General features: G+C 34.3%; 1 protein-coding gene across 2 annotated transcripts in view; it reads right to left on the reverse strand.

Annotated features, from left to right (window-relative positions):
* The window catches only part of LOC106721072 (multiple C2 and transmembrane domain-containing protein), a 54,381-nt gene extending 32,745 nt beyond the window's left edge, over positions 1-21,636 (reverse strand). For both annotated transcript variants that reach the window (XM_045684316.1, XM_045684317.1), the window contains exons 1-3: positions 21,516-21,636; positions 4,000-4,160; positions 2,838-2,991 (exon numbers count right to left, since the gene is read on the reverse strand). In XM_045684316.1, the coding sequence (XP_045540272.1) occupies positions 2,838-2,991; positions 4,000-4,160; positions 21,516-21,546 (346 nt within the window). In that variant the 5' untranslated portion in view covers positions 21,547-21,636. The remainder of the gene's footprint in view (positions 1-2,837; positions 2,992-3,999; positions 4,161-21,515) is intronic.
* Positions 21,637-26,101: the final 4,465 nt, after the last annotated feature.

The raw sequence follows: 26,101 nt of genomic DNA on the forward strand, positions 1-26,101 counted from the left end.
ATCCTGTCCAAATCGGCCTAGTCGTTCCGCAGATTACCCGGAACAAACGCTGCCTTGCGTATTGACGCCCAGATAGACATACAAAGATTTTAACACGTTTTTCGTTGTCAGCTATGAAATATATATCTTTTCGATGTAATATATAGACACTTCAATGTTATTAACATATATAGATAAACTCTGAAAAGCACGTACGATGTCGGCACTTTTAACGTTAAAAAGTTGTCACCTTTGACCTAAGCTCGAGAATAACTTAATCGTGATTAAATTTAACTTGGCTTTAAATGTGCCGAAACATCAACTTTTCTATTAACTTGTTTATTGTCATAACTAAAAACTAAAAGTTAATTACGAAGCAATTTTAATCGTTTTTGTTTAAATAAAATCCATCACTCCTATGAAAAGGATACGGAAATTAATATTTAATTGAAACTCATAAGTTGAGACTTGAATGACGCTAAGGAAAATCTAACTCATTTAAAATACTCGTACTTTCTCTCTTTTATTTTCATTTACTTAGAAAAATACGGAGACAACCATATGCTTTATGTATATTTTTAACAATGGAAACCACAAACAAATCAAAATAAAACACAAATACAGCGCGAAAACCTGTAGAGGGTGCTACGCTTTCCGTAGCATTTGTAGGCACTACGTAGAACTTTCACTATATTACAATGTCTGTTATGAAAAATATTTTCCGTTTCATTTATTTTGCTCATAATAAAAGGTGCTGTCGAATAGTTGCTAGTACTTATATGAAAAATGCAATAAGACATTCAAGATGCATTCACTGAAATAATTAAGATTTGAATAAAATTTTGTACTATATTTAAATAGAAACAAAATAAGATGCACTATTGTTTAAGGGTAAATTAAATTTGTACATCTTCAACAAGAAACGAACTGAATAAAATTAATAATACGAACATTTAAAATATGAAATATTGGATTAAATTTGTCGTTTATGCACACAGGCAAAGATAATTTACTTTTAAAAGAAACATTAGATAGTTATAATTACTTACAAATATCAGCTATGTCGTTAAAAACACCAAGCACATCCATTCCTATTGTCTTGTATTCAAAACAACACTACACTAGATTTATGGGTCCTATGTATAAGGGCCAAAGTAACAAATTGGTGATTTAACAACATGCACTAAACACGAATACACATTTACAGGTATTAACGTGTTTTTGCTGAAGTGCCTATGCGGCATCTTGTCCTATATGGTTGAAACTTTGAGAGCCTCTCCTGAGAAGTTGTCAATTTGCATATTGGCCCTTATACTTATTTAAAACGTATTGAAAAATTAATTAACACAATTAAGAAAAATTCAAAATGATTCGAAAAAATTGCATTTGATAACAAAAACGCATTTGTTGTACACAACTTGCTAACACAACTGTAGTTAAATCACTGATAATAATAACCTTCGTACTAAGAATGGCCACAAGTGTTGATTTACTTAAATGAGGACAAATTAGATCAAGGATCATGTAGACTGCCTGAGATCATGTCTTGTGTTAAACTAAAAGTAAGGGGGACTCAGAGACCTTAATTGACCGTTATGGGAGTCTCTTAGTGTAGGTTTATCATATGAAATCTTTACTAACAACTTTAATTGCGGTAGTTAGTGGTATATCTTTCAATAAGATTGTTGTAAATGCAGTGTACTTAATGTTCGATGGAGAAAATGTTACTGTACTTAGTTATTGATACATAAAATTATTATGAAACAATGACTGTTAAAATGTACTTATTCTGAAATAGACTATAATTAAAATAATTAAAGTTAATTTATTTCTTGAACTTGTGGCTCGATGACATAATGTCGACATGAATAACGTCGTAATATAATGGACTGACATTGGTGGGTTCAAGTTCATCTTTAATAACCTGTTTGATATGATTAATGACTTCTGCACTTTAGTAATTGAGTAATTTTTTTTTTGTACGTCACAATATAATTTTGATTTAGTACAATGTGTATATAGTGGGTTATATAAATGCCTACAAAGCCTCGAATAAAGAAATAAAAAGCATTATCGTTAATCGTAATTTAAGGTCCATTTGATTAAATTTTACAACTTTTTTAAATTCAAATGAACAAAAAAATACAAAGTGTAATCTATGACAATTGTTTATTAAGCAGTTTTTGTTTCAGATCAACATTTTTCTTAATATTCTGCCATCTTTAACAAGGTTTTCGAACTTAATTCCAAAAAAGGACAAAGCAAGGAGGCGCTAATAAGAATGGTACAAGCGTCACTAGATGGCGCGGTTTTAAATATTTCTTTGTGCCCCAAGAGATGGTGTTATAAAAACAAAATACAATGCGTTTATAAAATTTGATAAAACCCAATTTATTGTATCTGCTGGTATTGTTATTGATATAAAAATTCCAGTTCACATGAATATTAAAATATCTTGATTTTTCGAATATAGCGTCAAATGGAAATCCGTAATTTCTACCTACCCTCAGGGTCACTGATTTTCTGTCCAGCGCCCTGAGCGGTCGCCCATCCGCGTCGTACCTACCTAATATAATAATAATAATAATAATAATAATAATATAACGCCAGTACTACCGCTGTGAGACAGCTTAAGCAAAATGGAGAAGTGATGTTGCTTTAAAATAATGCCTCACAACGGGAAGTCTTGTTATATTCATCTCCTTCGTCTAATAAACTGCGCGTCGTTTACTCGCAGTCCACGCGTGGTAGCCGTCCATGGATATTTGTCGAGTACACGGTGTTCACTCATCAACGTGCCGTGTAAACGCCTCCATGTTTTACTGCCAGAAGTGATAATCAACATATACTAGACTCGCCTTTCTTTATCCGATGCCGTGGCGAGTGCGCGGGCGTGCTGTGCTCGGAGCTGTGGTCGGCGTACTCATTGCCGCTGCTGTCGGGCCCCGGCGCCAACGAAAACGTTGTCCCCGCCGGACACCGCTCGCGACTACGACTCCTCTGCCACCGACTCTGGAGGGTGAGAGAACCATAGATTTATATACATCCAGATATCATATTTCTTACAAATTCGATTTTTAAATCTTACTAATATTATAAATGCAAAAGTTTAGATGAACGGAACCAAACTCCGGAACGGCTCAACGGTTCTTGATGAAATTTGACACAGATGTAGATCATAGTCTGGAAGAATACATATGCTACATATCATGTTTTTTGTTTAATTCCGCGCGGACGGACTCGGCGACACCTAGTAGTGTTATAAATATTACGTTTCATTTGAATTGAAAATAATAATGATGACACATAATGATGACACATGTATAAATACGCCTATTTCCCACCACGCCACTTGCAATATGTAACAACTATAAGTAATTCATATTTTATCGAACCCTAACAGCTTGAATGAATAACTATACCGCAATTTGCACACGATATTAACACGTTTCTACAATTAATGAAATTGCAACAGTACAATGGTTAATATTGTAATTATATAAGTTCTTTTGCGACATTTTTGTACAGTAAATATTATAATAAATATTATTATAACATTTAAAGAAAAATAACAATAGTCGTTTTTAATTTAACGATTAACGATAAGCATAAGGGGCTTAATTAGTCAAGTAAAATAAATTTTCGAACTTCGAAACTATAGCACAAAAATAATAAGAAGGTAAACAATGTAAATACATATATTTATTTATATCAGTATCTATTTTCTTGGACTTTATGGACTTTTTCTTGGACAATATGGATCATTTAGGATCGAATATTGAACAGCAAACTGTCAACTTAAAAGGTGTAATTGTGAGCGTGAAATGTGTAGGAAATAAACGTTCTAGATTACACATGGGCTTTTGCAGTGGAACCTATTACAGTAAATATTGAGGTTATAATATCTTAGCGGCCCGTAACATCGTTTGTGTCGCAGTGCAGAACACAATTTAGGAGTATCGAAGCGTAAAAGCTAGTGGAGTTACCTTGAACCGCCGATATATTTGAATTGATTTATACCTTTAAGTTGGTGAAGAAGTGATGCGTGCGGTGTACAACCGAGAGCGGCGCGTGGTGGTGTGCGGAGCGCGCACGTGGCGGCGCTGGTCCGCTTTGCGGGGATGAACATGATAGCTCCGACGCAGACTTGCTCAGCCGCCCGCTCAGCGCCTCCGACCGCTCTGACAAACAATACAACAAATTATACATATGTGGACTTTTTTACATTTAAAAGCATAGGCTTATTAATATTATAAATGCGATAGTTGAGATGGATGGATGGATATTTTTCACCATGTATCTCCAAAACCGTTTAACGTATCTCGATGCAATTTGACACAGACGTAGAACATAATCTAGAAGAACACATAGGCTACTTACTATTTTTTTTTTAATTCCTCGCGAATGAACTCGCGGCCAAAAGCTAGTGTTAAATATAGGCTATTTACTTAGGGATATACTTATAGTATTATAATAATGAAATAGGTTTTAAGATATAAAAATCGTTCTATATGTTCTGTTTATCTGTAAAATGTGTTTTACCGCAGAGGAAAATAGAGGTCGTTACTTATTTTGAAACAATATACTCTACGTTCTAAATTCAAGAATAAAAACAAGGAAAACCTTTTCCTCCAATCTACCTAACAAGGTGTACTTTAGTAAATTTGCATAATAAAACGAAAATAGAACTTTTCTACAAAGAATAAACCTTTGTGTTCGTGGCATAATTTAGTACCTGATTTAAATTGCTTTTGAAAAGAAAATTCTATGTATATATCAACGAAACGGCTGCGACTTCTATCAAATGAAGTCACCAAGAAAAGAAATTGCAGGCTTTTAGTTGCAATGCTTTCAATTGTTCTCGTCTGTAAATTGTACAAAAAGGAAGATTTGTTTGTTATATTCTAATACATTAGTAGTCATTTTGAATCTTACTCAGTAGATAAAAATGCTTAAATGTTATTTGGTATGAAATAAAAAAACCTAGGTTTAAAAAAAACCATTGAAAGTACTCAATTCTCTGGAATGATTCAAATATGATAAAGCTAAACTAAGGTCTAGTTAAATCAAGTTATCCGACATAGATATTTACACAGCGTAACTTAAAATGGTCACGGGATAGAATTAAATTACTAACTTTGAATAGAACCTTGTCGCATTACGCGTTGTTTAATAATTTTATGTATGCGGGAGCCAACGAAGTTTTATGAGTTAATTTAGTTAAAGAAAAGTTTGGTTTTTTATAATAATCTAATTTATATATTAATAAAGTAAAACCTGGCTAAGCGAGAGACGAAGGGACCACAATATTTTTCTTGTTTATAGAGGTTTCTCTCTAACCTGAATTTCTCGCTTATGAAGGTTGTCTGTGTGAAGACAATGACGGACAATAACTCTCGCTTATAGAGGTTCCTCGCTTATCCAGGTTGAACTGTAATAAGTAATATTTAATTATTCTTTTCTCGCTCTTATTTTCTTGGTTTTCAAAATTGATTACTAGTTACACGTTACTGTCCTTAATGTGGAAAAATGAATGCAAAATATGGTGTTATATTTTGTGTCAGTGTTTTGGCAGTTCCCTACAAACGTATACTTCAGACATTACATCTTTACAATGTAAGTATAGTCTATACTTATATTATGAAGAGGAATGATAGGTATTATTGTTTGCAATAATAGGCTCCGAAACTACTGAGTTGATTTAAAAATTTCTTATACTGTTGGAAAGCTACACTACTACACTATGTCTGGGTGACAGACTACATTTATTACAAAACTTTTTTTTAGTTCGCGCGGGCGAAATGTCGGGCAACTGCTAGTTGGTAATATAATAATAGTTCAGACAAAAAGTTCTCATTTTAACAGCTATTGATATAAATCTTGTTGTGTAGTAAAATAAAGCTTTTAAGTTTAATACGAGCGTGCTTCACTTTAGGGATCACAAGGAATCCTTTCTCATATGTATTCAATGTAAAACTTGGTGTTAACATATTATTCACGTTTTTATACGGTTATTTAAATTTACAAATGGTTAAACATTTCTACATTCGTAACTCACGTGTGTGGTGAAAGAATTAAATTCGTATCCCACTTATGATCTATGGTTTTATAATATCAGTAGTAAAAAATAACCAAACGAATGCTACTAATTTAAGTTTTGTAATATTTTAGCCAGTGTTTTATCCTTTGGTGTATTTTTAATAATATTAAAAATTTAACACGCAATTTCGTTTATTAAACAAAACTCATGTCATGACCGCACGCACAATAATTAAGGTCACGAAACTTCTACTGAATTTCATTTTTGCCGACTTTGGTAAATGAAAATGAGTTATTAATGAATTAACTACATACAGTATTTATAAAAAGCTACACTGGTCAAAAGCGTATACGCTAAAAGTTAAGGATTTTCTTCTAACACTGTCCATTGTACCTCTTTCGCTAGTATAGTCATATAATCTGTGAATACATGTTCGTTAGCTAAACATAAGTGTTGAAACCATATTTCTTAACTATAGACAACTATAGTTGGATCAATTTACTGTGGGTTTCTGAAAATAAAACCTTTTAAAACATATTGTTATCTTTGTTTTGTCAAAGATAATGACAGGGATGTCGATATGTTTGTTCGATCAGTTCTTACATCCATGTGTCAAATATGATTTATTAAATTGGCCCAACTATACTAACTACTGTGAATGTAAGTTTCAATTATATCGGTCATATTTCAAAATGATGAATAATATAGTTAAAGAATTTGATTTCCTTTGCACTTAGTTTTCAACCTAATTGCAATGTAAGCGTCAAATATTTCACCTAAATGGGTAGAAAATAAAAGTCCTCGACTCTAAAAACGTGTGTGTCGCAATAAAACAATGCTAAAATTTGTTTAACACTTCGCGTGTTTTCTTGACAGCTCCTCGAAATTTGTGAACTACTAGAAGGGTCAATAATGAAATAAAACCACAACTGTATTCTGATCTGAGCGTGTCTTTATTTTTAACTCGCGGTCCGTATACATTACCACGCTAACCAAACCATAGTGCGATCTAATAAGAACACTACGCCATCTAACGACCTAAGTGATTACAATATGTGAGTTGCATCTTGAACATAGCGCCCACCAAGGACATTTAGTGGAAGAATGTCCTTGATAATATGCCAATGATTATAAACATGCCGTTGATTTAGATTTGTGATACATTATTTTTTATAAAGTTTATTGACAATATTACGCATAAGAGACAATTGAACATGTTGAAATTAACCAATACTTTATATAATGATTACAAACTAGTAAGAAAAATAAGATGCAAAAAAAAATAATAATAAAAAAGAACATGATTTAAGAAAAGTACTATGTCATTCTTCGAATACTGGTAAAATACACAGTTTATTAGTTGGCCTTTTTATAATACTAGATGATTTTGTGCGCAACGTAACTACACGAGTGATTTTATCATCACCGGGATGTTTCTCTATAATACGACCCATCAACCAACGACTAGGAGGCATATCGTCTTCTTTTATAAGAACGATATCACCAATCTTTGGTTCTTGAGCCTTGGACGACCATTTATAACGATGCATTAAATTGCTTAAATATTCTTGAGACCAACGTCTCCAAAATGATTGCAACATCCTCTGAACAAATTGCCATCGTGTTAGAGAATGAACATTTGAACTTTCGTAATTAGTGTACTCTGGTATTGAAATTATAGGTTCACCGATTAGAAAGTGTCCTGGGGTCAATGGTATTGGTTCTCCAGGATCATTAAGATTCATAACACTTATCGGTCGCGAATTCAGGCAAGCTTCGACTTGGGTAAGAAGTGTTGTAAGCTCTTCATAGGTAAGTGTCGCATCACCGATAACCCGTTTGAGGTGAAACTTTGTTGATTTCACTCCCGCTTCCCACAACCCACCGAAGTTGGGAGCATGTGGGGGAATGAAATGCCATTCAGTGTTGTTCGCCTCTAAATGTTGTGCTATAGAAGTTTGATATGGCGCGAGTCGCTGTAACTCTCTCGAAGCGCCTACAAATGTAGTGCCGTTGTCACTATAAAGTTTGGCACAATGACCACGTCTAGACACAAACCGTCTAAAGGCCGCTAAAAATGCTTGCGTACCCATGTCACTGACTACTTCTAGATGTAAAGCGCGCGTAGACATACAAACAAACAGACATATGTAGCCTTTATATGAATGGTGACCACGACCCTTTGTTGTCCTTACATTTATAGGACCTGCGTAGTCAACACCACTGTGCAAGAACGGTCTCGACGGGTTACATCTGACAGACGGAAGGTCACCCATTATTTGGGCCTTGGTACTGGCTCTTTGCTTAGCACAGGTCACGCATTTGTTAATGTGCCTTTTAACTAAATTTCTTGCTCCAAGTATCCAGTAGGCTGATCTTAAATAGTTTAGCATGAGCTGATTACCTCCGTGTAGTGTCTTGATGTGAGCGTCGGCTACTATTAAGCGAGTAAGATGTGCGTTGTTTGGCAATACTATTGGATGCTTCATCTGTTCGTCTAGCGAAGATTTCTCTAGTCTACCCTTTACTCTAATCAAACCGTTTTCGTCTAAATAAGGGCACAATGACTTTAACTTACTTTTCTTTAGCCGTAAGAACCCTTTGTCTTGCAATTGTACATATTCTTCCTTAAAAGTATCTTCCTGTGTTCTTCTTATACAGCATTCTAATGCCTTTTCGAGTTCTTTTTTCTGTAAATAGTCAGTATCGTTTTTACCTTTATTTTTAAATCGACGACAATATGCAATTACTCGTAGTAGTTTTGATAAAGAGGAATATCTTTCAAAAGTTTGAAATATATCACAATCCTTGCTTGAAGCTACAACAGCATAAACTTTTAATGTTTGCTCTAAGTCCGTTTTCAGAACATCTTGCTTTTTATAAATAATGGTTGAACTAAGAAAAGTTGGTCCAGAAAACCAAAGGGAATTCTCTACAAGCAAACTGGGTAAAAGTCCTCTTGATGCACAGTCTGCCGGGTTTTCCGTCGTTGACACATGGAACCATTGAGATGGTTGCATTGAAGTCAATATCTCAGATGTGCGATTGGCCACGAACGTTTTCCATCTGCTTGGGTGACTATTTAGCCAAGCTAAAACAACAGTAGAATCTGTCCAAGCGAAGATTTTATTCGTTGAAATCTGCAATACCTCCGCCGTTTCCATCAATAATTTTGAAAGGAGCACTGCTCCACACAATTCCAAACGAGGAATGCTGATCTGCTTTATAGGGGCAACTCTAGTCTTTGCAACTAACAAGGCAATGTTGACCTTGCCTGTGACATCCGTCATTCGCAAGTATACCACAGCTGAGTAGGCTGCCTTAGAAGCGTCACAAAAACCATGTAGCTCGCGGTCATCGTTGGAGTTCGTGCCAAGCCAGCGTGGAATGGCGATCTGGGTAAGATGAGACAATTCCTGTCGGTAAGTATTCCATTCTTGTTTCAACTCAGGATTTAATTCTTCATCCCACTCAATTCCAGCGAGCCATAATTTTTGGATAAATATTTTTGCTATCACTACACTCGGAGCTAGCCATCCTAGAGGATCGAACAAACGTGCTATATTTGAAATTACAGCTCTTTTTGTTACAGGTGCAGTTGTCTGCGGTGGAAGATTCACCGTATACTGGAATGCATCTATGCTGCGGTTCCAAGATAGTCCTAAAATTTTAATAACATTGTCTATTTTATGATCTATTCCCTTATCTTCTATGTCCTTATTATTTTTTTCTCCTTGTTGGCTTGTTCTAGTTTCCATTTCCGTACATTGATCTATTTGTTTTTGACCTCCTTGTTGTTGAACTATTTGCTTTTGATCTAATTGATTTTGTATTCCTTGCCTCTCTGCTTCATTTATCTTATTTATAATTTCCTCATTATTACTGTTCCACTTTTGCAATAAAAATCCCCCCTTTCCTAACAATTCTGTCATTTCCTTATAAATTGCTAGTCCTTCTTCTACATTATAGCATCCAGTCATCAAATCATCCATGTAAAAGCAATTTAAAACCTTCTCGGCTGCTAGCGGATATACTTTACCTTCATCGTAAACAATCTGGTGAAGTGTTCTGACTGCCTGGTAAGGAGCTGAAGTGGTTCCAAACGTTACTGTCAGCAATTCGTAATCCTTTATTTCTTTATTTGGACTATCACGCCAGAGTATTCGTTGGTATTTGGTGTCCTCATCAGCTATCCTTATCTGACGGTACATTTTAACAATATCTGCCACTAGACCAATAGGATGAACTCTCCATCTCAACACAGTATGTCTCAAGTCTGCTTGCAATGATGGACCGGCTATGAGTGTATCATTTAACGAAACACCTGACTTATATTTTTCCGATGCATTGAAGACTACCCTTACCTTGGTAGTTGTTTTGTCATTCCGTATCACTGCATGGTGAGGTAAGTATACAGCAACATCCCCTTTATTATCATTTACAGGTCTCATGTGATCCAATTGTAAGTATTCTTTTATTACACTAGTGTACTTTTCCTTTAGCTCCTTGTCCTTTTCTAACCTTTTTTCTAATGATTTAAATCTTATTTCAGCTACGGAACGAGTATCTTCAAATTGAGGGTCCTCAATGCGGAATGGTAATCTTACTACGTATCTACCATCTTCTCGTCTTGAGGTAGTAGCGGTATAAAATTCTTCACATTTTTGTTCATCTGGGGTAAGTATCTTTTTATTATTAATTTGTTCTTCAATTTCCCAGAATCGCTTGAGAACATCTTCTTCTCTTATTTGTGTATGCATTACATTAATATTATTGTGTGTGAAGTTAGAATTTTCATTTGAATTATTTACAGCACCTGATAAGATCCATCCGAAATTGGTGTTCTGCGCGATCAAGTTACTTGATGGACTTCTCCTTATACCTTCCTTCAGAATGCAGCTGTAAGCATCAGCTCCTAATAAAATATCAATTTTATTAGGTTGGTTGAACTGGGGATCGGCTAGATCATTACTTGATATATTGATACATTTTAAAATATCTTTATTTATGCTCTGCTCCGGTAAATAAGACGTAATTTTCGTCAACACGTAAGCTGTTACTTGTAAATTGAAGTGCGGATCTATCCGAGATTGAATTTTTATTTGTACCATGTACCTTGCAACAGTTGAACTATTACCTAAGCCAGACACAATTCCTTGAATTGGAATTTTAGGAAGTCTTAGGTATTGAACTGTGGCCTCAGTGATTAAGCATGCTTGAGAGCCTTGGTCAAGCAATACTCTTACCAACTGAAAGTCACCCCCCTTGGACTCTGCTTTAACCAGTGCTGTAGCTAATAAAACCTGTCGAGTTCTAGGTACTTTATTGGTAGATAAACACGCAACAACATGATCAACACTAGCCGAAGAGCTAGCATCAACAGTCATCACATTAGCTCGTATATCCTGATCTTTCTTTACGGACTCACCACTTGGGTGTAGTAAAGAATGGTGCCGTTTTAGACACACTTTACAATTTGTCTGTTTCTTACAATTGTAAACACTATGATTGCTACCCAAACAATTAAAACATATGTTATGTTTTACAACAAAGTCCCGTCTTGAGTCAACTGTTTGGTTCGCGAACTTCTTACAGAAACACAATTTGTGTGAATCAGAGCAATATTCACAGCGAATCTTGCTTGAACTTGTCGTTACCATTGCCTTAGGAACATGGGACCTGGTGACCTGATGAACCTTGTTTGGCTCTATCCTTTCAAAGGCGCGAAAACGATTCTCTAAAAAGGTGGCAAATTGTTCGTAGGTAGGTAATTCATTAATGTCGTTACTATTTGTAGTTAACTCCCATTGTTTCCGAGTTTCGGGATCAAGTTTAAAAGTGACTATGTGAATGATGATAATATCCCATGTAGATACATCGACATTTAAATTAGTAAGCGCACTAAGACAATCATTTGTTGTGTCGAGCAACTCTTTGAGACCAGCGGCAGACTCAACTAACATACGCTTTTGACTAAACAATCTTTTTAGAATACAATTTGAGAGATATTTTTTATTACTATAGCGTTTTTCTAACTTGGCCCAACACTGGGCGTAATTCAAGTCAGAAATTTCTTTATGTCTTACAAATTGTTCTGCTTCGCCCGTAAGGTGCGATTTTAAGTAATGCATCTTTTCTACATTGTCTAAACTCTCATTTTTATCTACAAGGCACAAAAATAAATCCCGAAATGTCGTCCATTCGCTATATTTACCACTAAATGTGGGTATAGTGATTTTAGGTAACTTAACTGAACCTTTGCACTTGGAAGTATCATTTGAACCAGTTTTTTCTGACGAATTGACCGACCTACATTTATTTAACAATGATTTGAGTAAACACTTATAAGTAATATATGACTCTTCCGTACTATCATACATGTCTACCAATGTTTTACATTCTTCAGCTTTGAACTTTTCATGTAATTTAGTATTGTTTTCTTTAAACCGTGCCCAATCGTTTTCTAATAATTCAAGTCTTGTTTCCATATATTCTACGGTTAACCTATCCTTGGGATTCTTTTTAAAATTAGTGAAACCTCTTTGTATGACATTCTGAATGTCCTTTAAAACATTAACTAAACCCTCCATTATAATATTTGTATACAAAAACCTTTACACTAAAATTATTTGAACATTCGAGATTGATCTAATAAGCAATAAATATTAAATACAGCAAACTACAACTAAGTTTCTAAAGCAAATAAATAGAATACTTTATATTATACACATGTAAAATATGAAAATGATTATAAGCAACATAAATTTAAAATAATGCAAAAACGTTTACAAGTGTTTAAAAGGTAAGTTTACTACCCGCAGAAATCGGCATAGATTCCCCGTTCCTCCGTTTTTGTATAAAATTACACTAAGTCTAACATGCACACAGTATTATAACTAAAACAATTAACAACTAAAATCTACTAATTTAAAGTTCAAACGAATTTCTAAATTCTATTTCTTCAACAATTTTCTAAGTTAAAATCTTCATGTATATAAGGTTCAAAATCTCTTGATCTAATTCACTTGCACTATTTATTGTATGTATTAAATTGTACTTACAGTTGCACTTCACTGACTCACTCACTCTGTGATTGATATGCGTCACGTCCAAGTGTCGGGTGGCGCCCTCTGTGACGCCCGTTGACCTTGTCTTGAACTCCACCGGTAGGCGCTTGTGAACTGCTACCTCCTGGCGATGACGCGTACTCCTTTGCAGCGATCCACTGCGAGTACACGCTGGTGTGGCCAAATGAGCCACGAATCCAAACAATACCGGGAACAATTCGGCTCGTTCAGGACCAAATGTTTAACACTTCGCGTGTTTTCTTGACAGCTCCTCGAAATTTGTGAACTACTAGAAGGGTCAATAATGAAATAAAACCACAACTGTATTCTGATCTGAGCGTGTCTTTATTTTTAACTCGCGGTCCGTATACATTACCACGCTAACCAAACCATAGTGCGATCTAATAAGAACACTACGCCATCTAACGACCTAAGTGATTACAATATGTGAGTTGCATCTTGAACAAAATTAAAGTCACGAATATTAATAAGTAAAACGTTTCATGACACAAGCCATAGTAATTATTTTAAAAGCATTATACGACTGGAAACTAGGGCTCGGTGTGGCTTCAAATTGCATTAATAATTCTAGGAAATTACAATGTAATGAATAAAATAGTCTGTGTCGAAATACAATTTAAATTATTAAGATACATATCGCATCACGCGCGAAAGGATGGACATATTTTGCTATATTTCTTTTTTGTTTTGTTTATTATTGTCAGGACAAAGTTATGAAAGAAAAAAATGCGAAAGGTGAGCGGAATATATAAATTCAAATATTAATATTGTTGGATCAGCTACTATTTTATAATTCTGTATTCTATTCGATAAGTAAGTCCAAAGTCAGAGATCCAATTCCACTTATAAAATATCCTATCCACTTGTAATAGTTTCCACTGCTGATAAACCTTCATAAAAACATATTTTCACCTCTGTTTCCTAAAAGGATAAGTGTGACCAAAATAAAGACCAGTAATAATTATAGTTTTAATATTTAAAAATATCGTTGTTTTTCAAATCAAACGGTCAGCTTAAACGAGTATTAACTTTTTTGTACAGTAAAAAATTATCATCATCTTGCTCTACGGAGAGTTGGCTGGAGTATGTACTACTCTAATATGTACGGCATCTCTATTAGCTTTCATATCTAAATTCACTCCTTACGTATGTTTCCTTTCACACAATCCATACATAAATTCTTCGGTTGTCTACCTTTTTAGTCGTACATTCTAAGAAAAAGTATCATAAAAGGCAAACACGTAAATTTACAAGTTTATTTCTTATCTTGATCGAAAAATAAATTGCTAAATCTTCACCATTCCTCGATATCACCCCTTATTTAGATTTCAAAGGAATTCCTTAAGTCGAGTGAGGCTTATCCGGTAATAAAACACCAGGATCTAACCTTATTACGTTTATTTATAACACGCCTACGTTTGAAATCACATGGGATTTTCCGTAATATTAAACTGAGTCAGTATTCGTGTTATGTTTTTGTTGGAGTCTCTTTTTTTAATATTAAATTCGTTCCAAAATTTAAAAATTAAATTTGTATCTCTCGTTAATCTATCTCCCATTTTAATCTAGATCCTTTTATTCGTTCTAAAGTTGGCAGAAACAAACTTTTCATTTTTAATGTTAACTAGCTTTTCCCCGCGACTCCGTCCGCGCGGAATAAAAAATAGAAAACGGGGTAAAAATTATCCTATGTCCGTTTCCTGGTTCTAAGCTACCTGCCCACCAATTTTCAGTCAAATCGATTCAGCCGTTCTTGAGTTATAAATAGTGTAACTAACACGACTTTCTTTTATATATATAGATGTTAAATTAACATAGTAAGTTAACATGATTGTGGACACATTTTAAATTATCTTTCAAACAGAATATTTTCTGAATTAAAAGCATTATGAATAAGAAAGCACCATTTAATTCCCGATATAAAATTCACTGAGCTGTAAGATGCAGTCAGTTGGCGTACAAAGGAAGGTAATCCGCTATGATACGGTTCACACTTATTGTACGAATGAGAGCTTACACTCAATTTACCCTTGTTACTTTATAAAATAACGATCATTTTTTATTTAGTATAGGTTGGCAAACGAGCAAACGACCACCTGTATTTACCTAAATAGTGAAGCGACCGCTGTCTATAGACATTCGAAATTGTAGCTGAGAAGATGCACAAACAGAGAATATTTCCCCTTCCTATGCGTCCCGTTCTCCGTCAAATCCACTTCCTCTTCCCATTCCTTCCTTAAAAGAAGGATGGAAAGGAAAAGAGGACTACAATTAGATTTCCGGAACGCACACTCATCATAGTGTACGCAGAATTGTTTCCATTTGTCGCATGTCTGTGTGGTCGTGGTATTACACCGGACGAGCAAATAAATTCTAGCAACAGATTCTGTTATTACTGATATCTACCACTGTTACTGTTATGTATTGTTATTAGTTAAACTAAATTGCTTTTCTAGTACATCAAAAGTGTTGAAATGAGTTATTTTAATACACTATCAATAAGCCAAGTAGGTTACTTATATAACTTACGAGGTAACATGTATTAAGCACACATTTATTCCAAGCTGTTTTACTATTCATTTAAAGTGTTTTCTCTTACGCTTCTGGCTTATTCCTGCTGTAGCTTAAATCTAAATGTTTACACAGTATCTAAGTAATGAGGCTTTTATAGTCTCGTAGGGATTAAGCTATCAAAAGAAATCGTGGTATTACTTGTACAAAAAATATATGGTTTCCAAAATGGTGAGAGTTATACTATCGTAACATATTTTATATACTACTAGCTTTTACCCGCGACTCCGTCCGTGCGGAATAAAAAATAGAAAACGGGGTAAAAAATGTCCTATGTCCGTTTCCTGGTTCTAAGCTACCTGCCCACCAATTTTCAGTCAAATCGATTCAGCCGTTCTTGAGTTATAAATGGTGTAACTAACACGACTTTCTTTTATATATATAGATTATCGTTGCTTTTTCCTACATTCTAACTCATATTCAATCAAAGCCTACACTTTCAACATATAGTCACTATCTTATCGACTACAATTATGTTAAACGTCCCCCAAGCGTGGACATGCACCAACATGTTGAGATATATTTAACGTGGGATAAATCTGATAAACGCCCAGTTCCCCTCTATCACATTAAGTAGCACATCAACATGATGAAGTTTGTTTCAACATATAATTAACATGTTGGTAGTCTGTTTACATTTTGAATTTTAATTATTAGCATTTTTTTGAACTTCGAACGGATGACTATTTTTTTATTATACAAATTAAAAACTTTTTTTCAGTTATATGTTTGTTCTCTAATCATTTTTAAACAATTGAACAGAATTTAATAAAAATTGTGTAGTTTGTTCTCAAAAATCTAAGAATGTTTTTCGTTTTTATTGTAATTTTTTGCTTCATTTTACTTTCATTGTTATTGTTTATTTAGACTTTTGGATGTTACTCTGAGTCTAGTTAGTTTTTTTAAAGGAAATAGTGTGAGAGGGTCCAATACAAAATGTTTGTACGTGATTAAGTCTAGACAAATTAGTAGTATCGAAAAATTATTTGATTACGAGTATTTCTGCTTACTAACAAAAATAATATTAAATTATGTTTACGAGTCATTTCTAGGTATGTCACGTTCTTTATGTTACGTGATGGGAATAAATTGTGTTTTTCTTTGTCTATATTATGTCACGTAATATTTTTCTTGATAAATTATTTGTTCAATATTATCAATAAATTATTAATTTAGATTAAGATACTATTAAAGTGAAAAGTCCCAGTTAAGTAAACTAAAGTTTTTTTACGTTTTAAATAGTGATTGTAGTCATTCTTTTAATTCTACTAGCTTTCGCCAGCGACTCCGTCCGCGTGGTATTAAAAAAAATAGTAGCCTATGTGTTCTTCCAGACTATGCTCTAAATTTATTCCAAATTTAATCAAGATCTGTTGAGCCATTCTTGAGATACTTTCAAACAAACATCCATCCATCCAAACATTCGCATCTATATATATAAAAGAAAGTCGTGTTAGTTACACTATTTATAACTCAAGAACGGCTGAATCGATTTGACTGAAAATTGGTGGGCAGGTAGCTTAGAACCAGGAAACGGACATAGGATAATTTTTACCCCGTTTTCTATTTTTTTATTCCGCGCGGACGGAGTCGCGGGTAAAAGCTAGTTTATAATATTATTAAGATTTTATGTTACATACCAATATGTGTTAACAGAAGTGTCAAGTAGTGGAGTTCTACGGTCATATAACCTCGAATAAATGCTTCGTAATCATGATCATGACAATAAAAGGTACGAAAACGAGGTAATTTAAAAAAAACAGTTTATTCTATACAAAAGGTATTGGTTTCTTTATCTTTTGTTATTGCAACAAAGATACGTTAAAACGTTTTAGTTCGTTAGTTTTTTGTTCGCTTTTTTTGACTATTTATATTGTTACATTCGACATACTCGTCATATGACCTATTTTACAAGCCGCGTGTTATTTCAACAAAGTAAACAAAAAAGAAAAAAAAATAATAAAATAAATGAATCAGACCAACATCTTTTAAATCTTTTACTTTCCTTTCTTATCTTTTACTTATTATCTTTTGATATACTTTACTTCACTTCGCAATTTTCGAAAAATAACTAAAAAAGGTGAATGATCATAATAGCCAAGTATGAAAGTCATCGTTCCTTTGTTTACTAAATTACGGCGTTGGAATGAAAATAATCTATTACATTTACATAAGATAAACTCATTACATACAAAAGTACATAAACAAAGAGCTTCGTTGTATGTTAATTTGACGAGATTCTCGAAACAAGAGTAACATATGAACGAACATTTGTTTCCGGAAAAAATCACCTACTTTTCCTCACATTTTGTTATGAAGGTAAATAAAGAAAAACAAGCCTGCATCATTTATATTTCTAAAATATCTGTCTTGAACAACCTGATTTGTGTAGTTACAAAGACCGGTGTTGTCGTTAAATAAGCAATCCCTTATATTTTTCATGCTAAAGATACCTTCATGGAAATCCATTGCAACATTTTAAATGTTTCCGAGTGTGTTTATGTAACTATCTATTAAAGAGCATAATATGTGTATTTGTAATTATAAAAGAAGCATATATACAAGAAGTAATCCTTATCTATTCATCTACGTTTGGACAGTATTCATTTCTAAAACATGTTAAGACATAGCTAGACCTAGACGTAAGGGTCTCTTTGGCATAGATCCAGATATTGCAAGACTTGCAAACTTTGTCATTTTATTGCGTCGCTTTGATTAAACGAATCAACTCCTAACAGTTTAACATATTTTGATATGACACACTTATTTAATACATTATAATAGATCGAATAGTTGAATTTCATGCGTTTTTCAGAAATTATTTCCATCCTACAGATGAGTATTGAAAAGAGCATGAGCGTACACATAATAATTTTATCCATCCATCCATCCATTCAGCCTCGTTACGCCCACTGCTGGGCATAGACCTCCCCCAAAGATCGTCACGATAATCGGTCCTGTGCAACCCGCATCCAGGATACTCCCGCAACCTTGACCAGATCATCGGTCCATCTTGCGGGAGGCCTGCCCACGCCCAGGCGGGGTCACGGAAGTAAGCTCACGCGTCCCCGTGGCCCCGCCATAATGCGTCGGAGGGCAGTCAGGTTTTAGTGGGTATTCCGGTCGCCTTCTGCGGCCGGCGAGTCCCACACTCCCTACGCCATTGCACAGCCCGGCGTAGGGGTGCGTAAATGCATTTCCTGACGTTAAAAAAAAAAAAAAAAGGCCTGCCCACGCTGCGTCGACCTGTACGTGGCCGCCATTCCAGTACTTTGTAATAATATTATTGTTAAATGTAAAATATTAGGGGACATCTGGCATTAACCACTTCTGTCTATATCTGTAAATTACGAATTTTATTGTTTTATATTATTTCTAGTTTATTTCATTAACAATTTCCAAGTAACAAGTGCTAGATAACTAATTAACAAATAAATTAACTGACATTTATAGTTTCTGTCACAACAGTTTGCATTTCACAGCTTATTTGGAGATTGTAAAACGACAACACCGTCTTTTTTTAATAAAAAATTTCTACTTATTCAGGACTTACTTGGACATTGTGAAAGGTTCTACGTTTAATTTCTCAATTCTGCATAACGTCGTCCTAGTTAGCATAAATATTCTATGAACTGTGAACTTTAGCTCACGCTAGGCTTTCACGTGGGAATATTGATAATGTGGTGCTGGTTTAATGAGGGGCTGTTATTTTTAGTATTCTATATTGCTACACTGTTTTTATTAGAATTAAATGCTTGGTTACTAATTGATTCTATTAAAATCTTGTATGTAATCGTCAAATCACGCCACTAGCTTGTAATTTACCAAAGCAAATTATAATAACTTATCAAATTACAGGTCGAATGAATTCAATCACAAATTGTTTTTTTATATCATGTGAAAAACGAGTAAGCGGCCACCAGAATTCGCCGAAATGGACATCCGCAATTTAAGATTCGTTGCCTACCTCTTATCGACGGAGGAGGGGACGCAAAGAAAGAGAATATTGCTCCTTCGTATTCAGTCCCTCTTCCGTCAAATCCACTTCCCCTTCCCATTCTTTCTTAATAACAAAAGATAGGAAGGGAAAGAGGACTAAAATTAGACTTCCGGTTATATACTTCATTAGCTGTTATTTTCCGCACAGCCGGTAAAAATCATGGACTGACAGTCCCTATCAATGAGGTGTGACCATTATAAATTGCCGAATTGAAACGCGTTGTGAATTCTTTTGATACGAAATTGCAAACAGGCGGCATTCATAAAAATATCTATCAACAAACAATAGTTATACATTTTCATAAATTGTTAGAGCGCTAAAATATGCTTTAACGTCATTGCGTCATGTAAAATGTTGTAAAAACCCAGTGGAGTTAAATACCCAGTATAAATAATAGTCGTAGTACCCAGCTATTAGAAATACGACATTTGCGGCGTAGAGTTCGCCTGGGAATCATTCGAGTCACGACATCTCACGTGTTCCTTTGTGTAACGCGTTTAGTGTTTTTCTTTTCTATTTTTTTTAATCTAACGGTTAATTGACATTGTTTCGGTTTCATTTTTATAATAACTATTTTATTTACACATTCTAAAGTTACTTTTTATTTTCTATTGGGTCTTGATGCTATACTTTACTTGTGTAATAAAGGGTTGCCATTATTAAATGAAATTAATAAAATTAAAAACAAAAACATTTTCATCTCTCTTATTCCCTCTAAAAAAATTAAATAAAAATGTTTTTGTATGAAGTAATGTGTATTTGAAAAACGAAAACACACTATTTGGTATCAAATGTAAATATTAAATAATAAGTTCACCTCTATATATATAAAAGAAAGTCGTGTTAGTTACACTATTTATAACTCAAGAACGGCTGAATCGATTTGACTGAAAATTGGTGGGCAGGTAGCTTAGAACCAGGAAACGGACATAGGATAATTTTTACCTCGTTTTCTATTTTTTTATTCCGCGCGGACGGAGTCGCGGGTAAAAGCTAGTATTTTATAATAATGCCATGTAATCTTGAAATATGACGGCGGCAAAAGGAATACAATATAACAAGGGACCGGAGCTTATCTGATTTTACTCTATGTCAGATATGTCACAGAGCCTTATAGTGTAACACGAACGAGCTTTTGTATACCTTATCGTTGAAAGCTCGCAATGTTTACATCAACAATATACTTTTAACTGTTGCAATAGCTTAAAATAAAAATGGGTTGTTTCAATAAAACGCCGTTTAATTTATTTAAACGTTGATATTATCAATTGTAGTAAATATTGTAAAAAAATATTAATGAGTATTAGCAATTAGTTATAGAATTAGGAATTAGTAAGTATATTTGAACAAGTATACATATAAAGAGATTCATGTATACATATGAATAAAACTGGAATGTCTTTATGTAATGTCCAGTATCCAATTTTGAATTTTTTTTTTCTGTTTGTCTTTTTATCTATCTGTAAGTATGTCTGTCCGCAAGGTTGCGTTTGTTTCGGGTAATCTCCGGAATGTCTGAACCGATTTTAACGGGAATTTGTGGGAAGGTAGCTGATGCGCGCAGGCACATTATAGGCAACTTTTTATTTATTTTTTAATTCTGCGCTGAGGAATTCGAGGCCAGTTTGTTTAATATAAATTTAAATGTAATTTTTAAAACATTGACTTCGAGTTTTAAAATGTTAAATTCGGTTTTTAAAGAATTCTATTTTTTAAACGTTTAATTTGATTTTTAAAAACCGTAATAGTTAGTAACTACTAGTTGTCGTACGATAAAGTCATCCGATATCCGTCCGTCTATCCGATCTGATAAATATAAAGCTAAAATTAAACTTACTCGGTTGCGGCGAGTGCTTCTTCGCGGACATGTCATCCAGCTCGTGTCAGCTGCCGCAGCGCACGCACGAGATCATGGAGATCGCTCGACACGCCTTCTGTCGACCAACTCACGCACTAACCACCGGGCTAGCTACCGCCAAACCTGAGAACAAAGAAAGAAACATCTTCAAACACTTTCAATAGCGCCTTCAAGTGTGCTTAACGAATACGCCTTAGTATTATTCCAGTGCCGGCAACACCCTTAGTCGAAGCTAGCCCTATTAAATTTATGCGACATACGAAGATATTCTAAAAATCGTAGCGGCACGTAACGTCGTAGTACATAACCCTGGTTTATTTCTACAGACAAACGGAAAACACTATTTTGTCAATTGATAGGTAATGTTTTGAGTAGGAATATCTATTTTACTGTAATAGAATTTTGTTTTATAACTTAACCGATTATAAAGTGTGGAGAGTTATTTAATTCGTTGATTTCCCGGGGTGTTACATGGTTGGAGATAATAGGGTTTTTTTTTCTTGTTTCTGTAATTACTTTAAAAAGCGATGCGAGTAACTTTGATCATAATTCGTATCAATACATAGTATAAAACAAAGTCGCTTTCGCTGTATGTCCGTATGTATGCTTAGATCTTTAAAACTACGCAACGGATTTTGACGCGGTTTTTTTTTAATAGATAGAGTGATTCTTAAGGAAGGTTTTTATGTATAATAAATGCATAATATAGTAGAGAAACACTGATAAATTTAAAGTTTTCTAATGTGATGTCGTAAATAAGCACGTTTTTTTGCGCTTATATTGCAAACGCTGGCTGAACCCTACGAGATAGACCAAAATAATGTACTACAGTATTGTTAACCTTAAAAAGTTCAACAAAAAAGTCCGCGATGGTATATGTCTATCTCTTAGGGATAACCCAGCATAACCATTTTTATTCTTTTACGAAGTGATTTTAAACAATACAGCATTAATCCTTATCCATTTAAGTACCTTAAATAAATTGTGCATTTATTCTGTAGTAGGTATATTTTGCATTGCACCCGTGCGAAGCCGGGGCGGGTCGCTAGTTAAGTAATAAATTAAAGTTGGTATTTGTTTATTTACATTGATTTATAGTTGACACATCTTTATAAGGTCAGCTTTTTATTACTTCGATATAAATTTATATAAATTTTTTTATATCAAATCAAAGAAATTTCCCGTCAAGTTCTTATTTCAAATAGAAAACTAGGCTTAATTTGAAACGTTAGTAACAGAGATCAAACCTTGTGCCGAGCTCTGTATTTAGTTAATTTGCAAATCGTTTTCACAATTGAATTGTATAATTAATAACTCTGCTTTTTAGAAAATTATATCACTGTGAAATTAAATTGAGTTTTTTTTTTCCATTTGAACACTAGTCATGTATATTTAATATACTTAAATATATATGAAAAATATAAACCTGAAATTTCAAACAAATAATGTCAATAAAATAAGGTCAGTTGATTATTTCAGATACTATGTAACTAGGTTACTCTTCCTGTCTTAATAATTTATGAAACTTTAGCGCAACTTTGTTACAACTGTTATCAACAAAAACTTCATACAGAAAGATATCTTGCAAGAAAATACGACAAAGTAATAAATTACGATGTTCATAAATACATTTAATTGCTTAAATAAGAGAATTTGTTGTCCAGTAATTGATCAGTTTTTTAAATTATGGCATAACAGGCTTTCCTTTCACCAAGCAATCTAAAGTTTCAAGTATCGAGTATAGCTTTATAGACACTTTTATTATAACTGAGTTTATTATACCCTGTTTAATATAAATAAATAAATAAATAAAATGATTAAATAAATAATTAGTGTATAGGTATGTAATAGTAGTTTAACAGTGGTAGACGCCAGCAACAACAACATCAGTTGCACGAATTGGTCGGCTCGCCCAGTGAAATACCACGACCACACAGAAGACAGGCGAAGACATGAGAAGGGGAAGTGGATTTGATGGAGGAGGATATGCATGGGAAGGTTAAATATTCTCTTTTTTGCGTCTCCTCCTTTGTCGATTGAGGGTAGGCAACGTATCTGCAATTGCGAATGTCTATGAACAGCGGTCGCTTCGCCATTTCGGCGAATTCATGTGGCCGCTTGCTCGTTTACCACCGTGTAATATATATATATATATATTATATATATATATTACACGGTATTATTATTATATATATATATATATATATATATATATATATATATATGTCGCAATCAGAAGAAGAAATCAACTTTAATAAATCGAAATTAGAACACGAGCTGTGTTCGAAGAGACTTCTTGTACGATGCGCATCTGACATTAGTCATTCTGGAAATATGGTTCGTAGCTAAAGCATTGTTCGTTGTACATGAGCCTGTGAATCAATTATAACGAGTTGAGAAGTGATAAGCAGTGTATTCCTTGAATCCGATATTACCCATAGCCGCCCACAAGTGATCTCAATCAATAATAATTCTGATAGCGAGCCACCCCGGCCGTTAATAGCCGCCCACAAGTGATCTCAATCAATAATAATTCTGATAGCGAGCCACCCCGGCCGTTATCAGAAGTGGGATCCATATCGGTTCAAGTCGTAATTGAGAAAATGGAGATGAGCGCAATTTTTTTCAGTTGGTATTTGTAAAATTCTCCGTGAAATATAACATTGAGAAAAGAAAAGAAATAACATGACGTTTCCGTCCGTCATTAAAGAAAATTATTCCGACTACGCAATTAATTTGGTAGAACGTAAATAAGAAACGTTGATGTGGAAGATTATGATAAATTTATTTGATTTTGTGTACGATCTAGAGGTCTCCCAAAAGCAATTGGGTCGTGCAACCTATTGAATGCTTTGAATGCATTCTGCGTGAATGTGTGTTCTTTCATATCAACAGTAGTTGGTTTCAACTTAATCATCCGGTGAGTTCGTTTCTGTACTATTATGTGTTTTAGCTGTTATGCTATTGGGCACTAGTCGTGACGTATTCTAGTAAAATTCGATAATTTAAAACTATTGGTTTAATGTGTGGCACCAAAATAATAGTTCAATTAGTATTTCGGTTATTTGTGCAATGCAGTTATGTTCGGAGTTATTTAGTGAGTCGGTTATTTTACTTTTCGGGGTTTTTATTTGTCATTAATCAATAATGTCATGTCAATTTTGTAATTAAAGGATGTTGTTCTCAATGATTGACGATTCAGAAAAATGAAACTGATTGTCAAAATTTTAAAAATATAGCGAGTTCTTTGAATGTCAACTGACATGACCCTGACAGTTTTAATGAAAATTATTTAAACAGAAATGAATTAAATCTTGTAGCTGTTTCTTAAAAGCGAAAATGTGTTTAGACGTGATTAGATTTGACAGATAGTAAACTCTTCTCGGTCTTAAGTTCAATTAAATTCATTTTCTTGTTTATGGCTTTCCCGTAGCGGATTGGGCCTTCGGTCTTAAGTTGTAATAGTGCAAGTAAATAAATGGTTTGTTGACATTAACTAGTTGAAACGGTTTTGTGTCTAGGACTTAATGTGGGTGTCGCAAAGATGTTAGAATTAACGAGTACAATTCAGTAAAATCGATAAAAACGGGTTGGCATTGATATTAAATCTTTGGGTTTTAACGTAATCATAAATACGCTTACGAGAATTTGAATCTGGTGCCTAGGAGCTATGCTTGCTAAGAAAAAAAAGGACTTAGAGTTTGCTACTAACTGAATGAAAATATGGCATGTAATGACAGGATGTTTTCATTACGAATATTATTGTTGTTTCTTTACTGGTTATTTTTCCTTTACTTAACGTCAAAACTTTAAAATCTGTAAATTAGGAATAAGGAAGTTTGACTTCTACTAAATTTAAGAAGTAAATCTTTGAAATGATGTTGTCGACGTTATCGTACGAAATGACATTTGGTGCAGATGGTTTGATTGTTTGAGCCATGTTGCCATGAGTTAGTAACGGAGAGAATTTTGTATTGGAGTTATTAATGTCCTTAAGGTCAAACATTCTTACAGTTAATTGATATGATTATTAACTATTCGTAAATCGTAATGATACGTATGATGTCAGAATAAGACGAGCGGTGTGACACAGTAATCTCTGCGGTTTCGTTTTGTTTTTGCAGATGTACAATATGAAGGAAGTCTGTTATGAGGATAGCACGGAGACGTGCTAATGTCAGTATGGCCGAGACTGGCGGGTTTAAGCCACTGCAGCAGCGTCTGCGTGGCAGCGGTTGGTGGATACCAGCGACGTTTGCAGGATTGCAAAGCTTGGTGCAAGATAAGTCGAGTTGATAATGAATTTGGTGATATTTAGTAAAGCTAATTTGTAACAGAAACTCGGGTAAAGATCTCTATCGGCCGTATTGTTTTCGACCGTACCAGTAGTTATTACGTCGTAACCGTAGCCCTGTGGAAATCGGTATCTCTTGGGGCAGCTCAAGTAGTCCGTGGGTGAGCGGTGCGCGTTCTACTCTGGCGGAGGTCGGGGTCAGGAGGACCGGTTTGTGTAACTGTCATGTCACGGGGTGACAGGCAGGGGTCTCAAGGACCGTGGTGTGGAG

Source organism: Papilio machaon, chromosome 25, assembly GCF_912999745.1.
Source record: "Papilio machaon chromosome 25, ilPapMach1.1, whole genome shotgun sequence".
Taxonomy (NCBI): Eukaryota; Metazoa; Arthropoda; class Insecta; order Lepidoptera; family Papilionidae; genus Papilio; species Papilio machaon.